Source organism: Nestor notabilis, unplaced genomic scaffold (assembly GCF_000696875.1).
Source record: "Nestor notabilis isolate BGI_N333 unplaced genomic scaffold, ASM69687v1 scaffold3295, whole genome shotgun sequence".
In the NCBI taxonomy this organism is placed as follows: Eukaryota; Metazoa; Chordata; class Aves; order Psittaciformes; family Psittacidae; genus Nestor; species Nestor notabilis.
Window position 1 is genome coordinate 1 of NW_009928652.1, and position 11,106 is coordinate 11,106.

At 52.8% G+C, this 11,106-nt stretch overlaps 2 protein-coding genes across 2 annotated transcripts; both read right to left on the reverse strand.

The window, feature by feature from the left end:
• Positions 1–2,990: 2,990 nt before the first annotated feature.
• LOC104405780 (proto-oncogene Mas-like) lies at positions 2,991–3,872 on the reverse strand. Its single transcript, XM_010014591.1, has one exon. The coding sequence runs from the start codon at positions 3,870–3,872 to the stop codon at positions 2,991–2,993; it is 882 nt and encodes a 293-aa protein (XP_010012893.1).
• Positions 3,873–7,126: 3,254 nt separating this feature from the next.
• Positions 7,127–8,107, reverse strand: LOC104405781 (proto-oncogene Mas-like). Its single transcript, XM_010014592.1, has one exon. It carries the CDS (start codon positions 8,105–8,107, stop codon positions 7,127–7,129), a length of 981 nt encoding a protein of 326 aa, XP_010012894.1.
• Between the last annotated feature and the right edge of the window lie 2,999 nt (positions 8,108–11,106).

The following is an 11,106-nucleotide window of genomic DNA, read 5'->3' on the forward strand; positions in this document are numbered from 1 at the left end:
CCCGGGCAGGAAGCGAGAGCAGGCTCCTTACACGGGAATGTGTCACACTCTTCAGCTCTAGGGTTCAATCCTTCTGAGTAAAGGATGGGTTCGACGGTGACCCTGAGCTGAGCGGTCCTGACACTCCCTCTAGTGCCAACAAGTTCACACGAGGGGCTGCTGTGCGCTGTGCTCCAGGGAATGTGGCTTTTGGCAGCAGGCTCCAGATGATTGTCACCTCTGTGCCAGCATGTCTCCGGCCCACACAGCACAGGAAACATCCCTGCCATGGGGATGGCAGTCTGCTCCAGCCCTGCTCCGGTCAGTCCCTACAGGAAAACCAAGAGCGGAGGGTTTGGGACATGTTCCACTTTGCAATATTTCCACAAAAGTTTTGTCCGCAGGGACAAAGCATCACAAAGGAGGCTTCAGACTTTACTCCAGCCAAGGTCGTCAGAGGCTGAGATGGGAACCTGCTCTGGCACAGCTTACCAGACATTCCGCAGTTGTGGCTCCAAGCTGTGGCTTGAAGCAAGCCCAAGGATCATCAGATCAGATGGTCTTGCCAAGACAGAGATGCTCATTCCTGTGTTCTCTTTGCTAACGTCAAAGACTTGATAGTAACTCATAGTCTCCCTGCCTCTTACACAATGGGAAGTTGTCTGCCCTTTTCCCACTGCCTTAAATCATAGAATCCCAGACCAGTTTGGGATGAAGGGAGCTTAAAGCTCCTCCAGCTCCACCCCCTGCCCCGGGCAGGGACCCCTTCCACTAGAGCAGGTTGCTCCAAGCCCCTGTGTCCAACCTGCCCTTGAACACTGCCAGGGATGGGGCAGCCACAGCTTCTCTGGGCACCCTGTGCCAGCGCCTCAGCACCCTCCCAGGGAAGAGCTTCTGCCTCAGAGCTCATCTCAATCTCCCCTCTGGCAGGTTCAAGCCATTCCCCTTGTCCTGTCCCTACATCCCTTGTCCAAAGCCCCTCTCCAGGTTTCCTGTCAGCCTCTTTAGTTATTGGACTCCAAGGATAACTAACGTGCCATTGCTTCTAGAAAGAGAAGTGACAGTGTAACCCAGGGGTGGTGACTCACTCTTTGAAGCCACATGATGAGATCAAACATCTAAGAAGCATTTATTAACAGTGTTGTTTTACAGAACAGGGCAGGAGTCTTCTGTAGTTGAGGGTTTTTTCTCCCTCTCTCCCATTTTCCTGTCCTTTGGAAAGTAAAAACTTTCTGAGTTACAACTTGTCCAGCAAAAACCTTCCATCACCTGCAGAATGTCCCCCACGGCAAGTGCAGAAGGACCACAATCCTCACATGGGCTTTTCCTGCTTCCTGGGATCAACCTTGCCTGCATCATCACCCAGGCCACCTCCAGTCCAAGCTTCTTGCTTTTACCAGAGAGTTTCATGGGTTTAGTTATCTTGGTTCTGTACCTGCACTGCACCAAGTGATCGACTTCCATTCCAGCCACTCTAAGGAACAACCTAAAGGGCAGAGAACCTTCTGTCACCATCCCAGGTGCTGCTCTGCTGATGCCTTTTCTCCCTCCACCTCTCCCTGCCTGCTGCATCTTCCCAACCTTTCTCTTGTGCTCCTACTGAAGTTAGTGCAGGCTGGTGGGGAGTCATGGCAGGAAACAAAACAGCTCAGAAGCAAATAAGAGCTGACCTATCCTCCAGAGCCTTGATAGCGAGGGCTGACAGACACAGAGGGGAGAGAGAAGCAGAGAAAGGGAGAGACAGAAGCAGAGAAAGGGAAAGACAGAAGCAGAGAAAGGGCTGCCACAACCCATTGTACCCAGGGAGAGCCAGGCTAGAGGGATTCAGTCCTCATGGCCTCAACAGCAGTCCACTGTTTTCTTTCCCTCTCCCTGTATCCTCTTTCATATGGAAAATCCAATCTTTACAGAGCCTCCAGTGCTTGTGGGGTTGTCTCCTTTTAACCCTACTGCTTTTGCTTTTCTCGATGAGGAACAGACACACCAGAACTGGATACAGACCTCAGGTCACGGTTGCGAAACGCCGTTTGCTCAAGCCAACTCATCCTGACAGCCTGGAGAAAAGTGGGAAGAACCCCGAGAGGCAGTTCCAGTCAAGAACCCACGTCATGTGCAGGCAAAACTCCATCTGCAGCAAAAGCATTTCGGGGAAAGCCTTCCAGGGGCAATCCCAAGCACATGCCTATTTGCCTGGTAACAAAGCTGGATGTGAAATCTTCACACGCTCTTCACACATGTCTGGAGATGCAGGCACAAGGGTTTGCCCTGGAATTGTTCTGCCCTGCTGTGACAAGCGTTTTGATCCACCCGCACTCTGCTTTTAAGCAGACACGCCAAAATAAGCCCATGGGCAGGAGGGAAGAGCCTCCATGGCTCTGTTTGAGCAAGATCACTTTTGAGATGGGGAAAGCTCAAACCTGTTGAATAGGACACATTCAAAGCAAAAGCTTTGAATCATCACAGATCAGTTTGGGTTGAAGGAAGCTTAAAGCTCCTCCAGCTCCAACCCCTGCCCCGGGCAGGGACACCTTCCACTAGAGCAGGTTGCTCCAAGCCCCTGTGTCCAACCTGCCCTTGAACACTGCCAGGGATGGGGCAGCCACAGCTTCTCTGGGCACCCTGTGCCAGCACCTCAGCACCCTCCCAGGGAAGAGCTTCTGCCTCAGAGCTCATCTCAATCTCCCCTCAGGCAGGTTCAAGCCATTCCCCTTGTCCTGTCCCTCCATCCCTTGTCCAAAGCCCCTCTCCAGGTTTCCTGGAGCCCCTTTAGGCACTGGAGCTGCTCTAAGGTGTCCCCTTCAGGAGCCTTCTCTTCTCCAGCTGCCCCAGCCCAGCTCTCTCAGCCTGGCTCCACAGAAGAAGTATTTCATCACTCTGTTCAGTGTCCCTCCGCAGGCAGGCGTTCCCATCCCACCCAGCACGCTAATCCACACTGCAGCTAATCCTTTTCTGGCCCATGTTCCTTGTCTCCATCCCTGGAGCGTCTTCTCTCAGGGTGGGGATGCAGAGGTTTAAACAGCTGGCTCCACTGTGTTTTCTCTGCGATTTTCATCTCTATTTTGGGGCTCTGTTACGTCTCCAAAAGCCCTCTGGAAAGCAACCCTCACAGAGAGCGTGAACTTCTTTGTGCAGCTCCCAGCCAAGAAGTAAATACAAGGGTTGATGCTGCTGTTGACACAGGCCAAGGGGAGAGAGGCATCGAAGACGAAGACTGAAAAATGAAACAGCCTTAGCAAAAGCCAATACCCAAAATCAGCAGTGAGGAAGGGGAAGAAGAAGACAGTGAGCAGGACCACAGCACAGAGCTTCCTTGGAGGATGTTGCCACGAACAACACAAGACCCTGGCAAGCAGGGTTAGACCAGATAAAACCAGGGTAAGCAGCGATAAGAGGTAGCTCAGGATGAAGGCAATGAGCGCTGCAGGGCAGAAGAAGAGGGTCATGGTGAGGAGGAAGGAGAGGGCCCAGAGCAGGGCACATACGAGCACTGTCAAGCACTGGGAGCGGTGGCAGGGGCAGCAGGTCATGGGGAGGACAGACAGAGCTGTCAAGGCACTGAAGGCTGTCAAGAGGTAGACGCTGGCAGTGAAAGAGAAGAGGATGGTGATGTTCAACACAGTCGTCACATCCCGTGAGCTCAGCCTGTGACAAAGGGTCTCTGGGACATAAAGTATCACAAGGGCAATGGTGATGGAGAGGAGGAAGGTGAAGTCGGCCACGGCCAGGTTGAGGACGTAGATGGTGATGGGGTTCCTGCGGACATGGGAGATGAAGAACCAGAGCACAGCCCCGTTCCCCACCAGCCCGCAGAGGCAGATGAGCAGCGTGACAGGGACTTTGCTCCAGTGACCAGCTTCACAGTCAGTCCAGTTGTAGTGACTGTCCCCATGCATCAAGAGCTGGTGATGCCAACTCCTGTTACACGCTGTCTCCCCGGGCTGGGTCCAGCAAGCAGGGCTGGTTCCTTCCATGGCAGGGAGCGATGTGCTCATTGCAAAACCTCTGCTGCTTCTTCCTCCTCACACAGCTGGGGGGATGAGATGAAACAGAGACATGTTAGCACCTCTTCTGTCCCCCACACTAGGCTTTCAGACCTTTGCAGCCATGCCCCAGCTTCTATGTGGAGGAGCACAGAGAGAAATAAGGGACAGGAGAGGTGGAAGACAGGATGTGGGGAGATGGGGATGACATACCTGGCACAAAAGCATGTACAGAAGTGGAGGCAAAGCTGGGGAGATGCCTCCTTCCTGGCTTTCGATGGGGCAGATCTGGAAGATGGAAATAATAAGCTGAAAGGATTGTCCTCGGAGGTGCCCATGGCAGGGGGTTGGAAATAGATGATCCTTAAGGACCTTTCCAACCCAAACCATTCTGTGATTCTATATCGAAGAACAAGTGGGTTTGGGGGTGGATCTGACATGGATTCTCAGTTGTCTAATGTTACAGCTGATACTGCCAAGCCGCTGGCTTCCTTCAGTGGGACACTCATTTCAGTGTTTTCCTACCACCTATTCCCATGGGTCTTCATATCCCAGAGACCACTATTCCCCAGTATTGACCTACAGGTTCAAACCAATGAGGGGAGGCACTAAATTAAGCTGGAAAAGTCTGACCTTGTCTCCTGTGGCAGCCTGGACAACATCACTGGAGCAGACCCACATCACCTCGCACTCACCATCTGCTGCCTCCGTGATGGTTCATGAGGTTTCCTGGAATTATCACTTGGAAAACTGGACCAAAGCCTTGGAGAGCCTGCGCAGCCCCCAGCAAGGGGTCTTTCTCAGCTCCTCTCACAGAGCAGCTTGCTGATAGCCAAGCAGGTCAAGGGTTCCTGTAAAGAGGGGGCTATTTCACTGTGTTTGACAGTATCAGGGTTCTGCCTATAACCTCTTCTTTGCACAGGAAATGAGTAAAAAGAGTCTCAGAAATTAGACGTATGGGAAGAGCTGATTGTGATCCGTGTCATGTTCCTCTTTCATGTCATTTTAAAGGAACCCCAGTCCCAAAATACTCGTCTCTTTGAACAGGCTGAACTTTCCTCCTCCTCCCATTCCAGGCGTGTGTCTTTAGGACCCCGCGCTCCAAGCTGGGCGTTGCTGCAAAACCTCTGTTTCTGGTTCAGATCTGGGTTTGCCACTCGTGCTCCGCAATTTCACAGCAATACTTGACCTTCAAGTACACCGTTTCCAAGAGCACAGCACTGAGGGCACCAAGGAGCACAGGAGAGATGGCTCAGGATTCCAGGAAAATCTGGGTTTTCCTAAGGAGACGTGAATCAGTGCTGCTCGGTTGGCTTTAACCATCAAAATGTTATGGGTTTCGTCTGTGTTTCTTTGACAGTGCCTCGGACAGGCCCATGGAACTTCTGGAGAGCTGAAGTTAGATGAGATGGGTCCTACCCAGACTGACTGTGGTGAAGGACAAATGCAAACAGCTCCTGTTGCATCTGGGAGCAGAGATGCTCCTGCTGGGAACTGGCACACACGGGGATCGTAGGACCGAAACTGCCTCCTCTCTGCTTTGGTGATGCTGCATTTGTGTCCCTAACTAGAGAATCTCACAATTCCAATCGAGAATCTCACAATTCCTCGTCATGCCGATGTTTTCAATGCAAACAGGCCATGAGAAGGGAATCATAGACTCACAGACTGGTTTGGGTTGAAGGGAGCTTAAAGCTCCTCCAGCTCCAACCCCTGCCCCGGGCAGGGACACCTTCCACTAGAGCAGGTTGCTCCAAGCTCCTGTGTCCAACGTGGCCTTGAACACTGCCAGGGATGGGGCAGCCACAGCTTCTCTGGGCACCCTGTGCCAGCGCCTCAGCACCCTCACAGGGAAGAGCTTCTGCCTCAGAGCTCATCTCAATCTCCCCTCTGGCAGGTTCAAGCCATTCCCCTTGTCCTGTCCCTCCATCCCTTGTCCAAAGCCCCTCTCCAGGTTTCCTGTAGGTCAAGGTACATCAACATCTACCCATGTGCTCAAGAAAAGAGCAGAGTCACCCAGGGTTTCTCAGCTTCTGCTTTTGTAAGTAACATCCTGAGCGTGTTTGCCTAAAATGTTGATTTCCAACACATGATTTACAGGCATAGGCTGGTTGTTTGCGCTGGGATCAGGCTTGTGTGTGCACAAAGGAACCTACAGCCTGTGTGTGTTATGGCTCTGGCAGCAGCTGTTTCTGTGTGCTGGGAAAGCCAACAAAGCCATCTGGCAGGCAGAGCTCAGCCTCCTCCAGCCATCACCCATGAGAACCTCCCCTCATTTTCTTGGCTCTTTTCTTGGCTCTGCCCTGGTGGTTTGCTCCATGGGCTTCTCCATCCACTGCACAATATTGCACTTTCCAACAGCCAGCAGCGACTAGTTGTCTGTCTGTCCATCCTCTGTCCAACCCAGCACAGTGCCCACCACCAGCCTCTTTGCCTGCCCCTGCCTCCCCACTCAAACCCCATTGGAAGGGTAGACGTCTGAGTGTTGACTGATGCTTCCAGCTCCATCAGCCAGATTGAGATGGGTTTTCTCTGTCAGATAGTGCCACAGGAGGACATAAAGCCAGAGGGAGCTGAGAACATCCTTTCTGTCCCTCGCTATCATCCCCTGTGGGCTGGGGGCTTTTGAGAATGAAAGGAATGAGTGGTTGGTGCTTTAGTATCAGTCATCAGGGTCCCAGAAATGGGTAGACACAGGAAGAGTTGGGACTTTCCATGTGGGAAGCAGACAAGGTGCAGATGGGGGCCCAGGAGCATGGCTGTGCTCACCCTGGAGGAGAATGGATGAGGCAGGACTTTAGCCCTGGAGAACAGGAGAACAGATGAGGCAGGACCTTCTGGACCACATCATTTCAGCATATATGATGCATGTATAATGTCTAGTGGGCAGCGTGAGGGGATGGTCACAGACAGGATTTTGAGAACAAGCTCCCCATGGAGCCCTCAAGAGAAGAAACCACGATCACCAGTAACTTACATGAAATACACCTTTATTTAAATAATTTAAGACCAAGTTCGAGCTGGGAACCAGCCCTGCCCCTGGAAACATCATTGACTATGGGGGACACAACTGTCAACTGCTGGTCCTGCTCACCCAGCCAGCCCATGGGTGCTGACATGGGGTGCAAAGGCAGGGCCACCCCTTTCCAGCCTGCAGCCATAGGAGTTTAGGCAGCAATTTCCATCACCGGGGTCTCACCCACCTCTTGGGAATCTGCCCTATCTTCAAAGACCCTCTGAAGAGCCACTTTGACGGATCCCCTGAACGTGAACTTCCCAGAGCTCCCAACCAGGACATAAATAACGGGATTGATGCCGCTGTTGAAAGAGGCCAGCAACAGGCAGATCTCAAAGACAAAGTTAGTGTAGACAAAGAAGTTGAGGAAGATCTGGACACTGAGCGGGATGCCGAAGAGGAGGAAGAAGAGAACGGTGAGGAAGATGACAGTGTAGAGCCTCGCCGGGTGATCTTGCCAAGAGCTGCGCCTGAGCTTGATGAAGAGGACCACGTTGGAAAGGACCATAAAAGGAGTGAAAAAGCAGAAATTGAGGCAGCACAAGAGCCCAAGAACCATCCCACAGTGTTGGGAACGACCCAGGTCACACACAAAGTACACCAGCCCCGCAAGCACACAAGAGAGGGCCCACAGCAGGATACACATGGCAGCAGACAGGAGCTCCGGACGATGGCCTCGGCACCAGAAGGGCCAGAGGACACCCATACACCTCTCCACGCTGATGGCAGTGAGGAGGTAGAGGCTGGTGCTGTACGTGAGCAGAACCATGGAGTGAAATAGCGGCAGCATCCGCAGGAGCACTGGCTGGGAGCAGCTGAGCACGGGCATGTGATAAACCACAAGGAAAGCTGATGTGAAGAGGAGAAAGCAGAAGTCGGCCACGGCCAGGTTCAGGAGGTAGGCGGTGAAGGGGCTCCTCCTGATGCGGAAGCCGAGGAGCCAGAGCATGGCCCCGTTCCCCACCAGCCCGCACAGGCAGATGAGCAGCGTGATGATCCCGGTGATGAGTTCAGGGACGTGTTTTGCAAAGCACCAGGTCTCGTTGTGTTCATCCTCATAGACCAGGCTCTCTGTAGGCGCTGGGGACACTGTGTGCCAGTCATGGACTGTGTCGTTGGGGTGTGGGTCCATCTTCCTCCTTTCTCTCTTGTGCTCGCCTGGGGAAAGGCGAAAGGTGAAGGCAAAATCAGTGATTCTCGGGTCACTGGTGCTGTGAATGTCCTCTGGTCATTCTGTCTTCTGCAATCAATCCTTCACGAGCTACAACGTCTGCTACCCAGAGAACATCAGAACTGAGCAGTGAGGAAAGGTAAGTGAAAGAAAGAGGAGAAAGAAGGGAAGGGAAAGGAAGGGATAGGGATAGGGATAGGGATAGGGATAGGGATAGGGATAGGGATAGGGATAGGGATAGGGATAGGGATAGGGGGGGAAATCTTGGCCCATGGTGGCAGAAGACAGACAGAGCTGGAAGAGGAGTGGAGGGATGGATAAAAGGCATGCAGAGCCATTTGGCCTTTAAGGATTAAAACCAGCTGAGAAGACAGATGGGAAGAATGGACAGAACAGAGACAGGAGTGGAGGCAAGTCCCAGACCCCTCTCACCAGGCAGGGGAGGGCAGAATCCTTGCACAGTTTTGGTTTCCAGAGCTGCAAACCCCAGTCCTCTGTGTCAGACTTGCACATGTACCTTTACAAAGCTGCCACACCAAAACCATCCCAGGTGAGATCTGGCCACCAGGAACAAGGGATCTCCATGGTGAGGTTCCTCCGGCAGTCTGCGTGTGGGCTCTGGCACTGCAGCTCCTCCTCAGCTCCAAAGGGGCCCTGGGTTTCTGCTCAGGGGTAGTCACTGAAGGGATGCAGATGTGCCAGGGCTTGGTGATCACTTGTGAGAGCAGCGGAAGCAGGTTGCCAAAGAGTCACCCTCACAGGATGGGCGTTGCAGACCCATGTGCTGGTTGCTTCAAGCGCTTCCTGTTTGCAAACCTGCTGTTGTGTTGTTTTCCTTCTTGTTTGCTTCTTCTCTTCTGAGCCCATCAGCAACACCCCTGAGATGTGTCATGGTTCCCATCCATGTGAATGTCCACTCTTTTCTGTTACATAGAAGCCACCATCAACCCCAGGGAGATGATGCTGAATGTCACTTCCCTGTCTGCAAGAGCTGAGTGGGCACCTCCATCACCCCGTGCCATGGGGAGGGCAAGAGGGAAGCTGGATGGAGTGACACATCCAGCCACCGCATCCCAGGGGTGACACATACCACTGGACCTGCCCCTCACTGATGCTGGCTGCTCTGTGCCCCATCCTCACATCTCTGCTGAGGTTGCAGGGATGCAGCGTGAGTCCTCGGAGGAGAACTCTGCTCATGGCACGATCTCTGTCCTGCTTCCTTGTCTGCTGAACAGCAAATCTAAACAAGTCATAGAATCACAGAATCCCAGACTGGTTTGGGCTGAAGGGAGCTTAAAGCTCCTCCAGCTCCAACCCCTGCCCCGGCCAGGGACACCTTCCACTAGAGCAGGTTGCTCCAAGCCCCTGTGTCCAACCTGCCCTTGAACACTGCCAGGGATGGGGCAGCCACAGCTTCTCTGGGCACCCTGTGCCAGCGCCTCAGCACCCTCCCAGGGAAGAGCTTCTGCCTCAGAGCTCATCTCAGTCTCCCTTCTGGCAGGTTCAAGCCATTCCCCTTGTCCTGTCCCTCCATCCCTTGTCCAAAGCCCCTCTCCAGGTTTCCTGGAGCCCCTTTAGGCACTGGAGCTGCTCTAAGGTGTCCCCTTCAGGAGCCTTCTCTTCTCCAGCTGCCCCAGCCCAGCTCTCTCAGCCTGGCTCCAGAGCAGAGCTGCTCCAGCCCTCGCAGCATCTTCATATTCCCTTTAGGATCACTGTGATCCCAAGAAATAAACAAATAAATAAAGGACAGGAAAAAGAAGCAGAAAGCAGAGTTGGAGATGGTGTTTCACCATGTCTGCCATATCCAGGGCCAGCTGGGTGGAATGCCAAACCACAGGAACATATGTGTGAACTGAACTTCATTAATCAGCATTCCTCTGCCTGCAGCTCACACTGCAGATGGCTCAAGAGGAGGCACTCACTTCCCGACAGAAACATCTCCCAACCCACCCAGAGATCAAAAAGAGCTTTATATTTATAAGAAATTAGAACAAAACAGGGTAGTAACAACAATACATGGTCCATAGCAAAGGACAATCCTTTCACCCCAGGTTGTTTAAGTAAAACAAGTGTCTTAGTGCTGAGCTTCCAAATGTCCCAGTGAGCAGCGATGCCAAGCAAGCTCTACAATCACCACTGTCATCTCCTGCTCTCTCTCCCTTTGCCCCAGGTGTTCTTCCAACCACAAGTCCTTTGGGCCAGCTTGCTCCAAATTCCCCCCTGGCGCATTCCCAGCATCCTGGTGCGGTATCCTCCGGGAAGCCCCACTGGATGAATGGGCTGAGCTGGCCGGGAATAGTCACCCACTGCAGGACAATGGGGAATACACCCTGGCAGCTCTGAACCAGTGTTGCTGAGGGGCTTATCCTTCAACCCCTGAAAGAATCCACCCAAAAGTAGCTTTTTCATACTAAAGCAGTAGAAGGATTAGCTACAAATGCCCTGCTCTGGTAACAGGCTGTGTTAAATGCAACACATCAGCACTGCAGCTCCATCTCCCTGTTGCTCCCAAAGCTTCTGTTCAGTTGGAATTCCATGGGACAGAGGGAAAGCTTTCTTAATCCATCTTCAGCCAGTGTGAATTGGCAGAGGTCTGCAGAGTGGTACCTGCCAGCTTCTGCAGCTGCAGGATGTGCTTCATCATCCATCCTTCTCCTTCCAGGAAGGTGAGACCTATTGCAGCATCCGTATCCATGAACAGCATGAGAGCATCCAACCCCTCCCACTTCCCAGGCACTTTTTCTCCCAGAAACTTACCCAGACATGGTTCTGCTTTTTGTTGGCGTTCCCTATAGTAGGAATCTTGCAGAGGTGACCATGAAGAATGAATGGGAGGTTTCAGTCAGAAATCCTCTGGGTGCTGCTGATGCAGATGCATGCAGATAGTTGCCTGCTTCCAGGATGCCCCCATCCTTCCCACCCCAGGTCCAAAGCCCAAGAGCGCTGCAGTAAAGATGCTC

Bases quoted from the DNA above. Each gene is read 5' to 3' on its own strand.
- LOC104405780 (XM_010014591.1), bottom strand. From the start codon at position 3,872: ATGCATGGGGACAGTCACTACAACTGGACTGACTGTGAAGCTGGTCAC.
- LOC104405781 (XM_010014592.1), bottom strand. From the start codon at position 8,107: ATGGACCCACACCCCAACGACACAGTCCATGACTGGCACACAGTGTCC.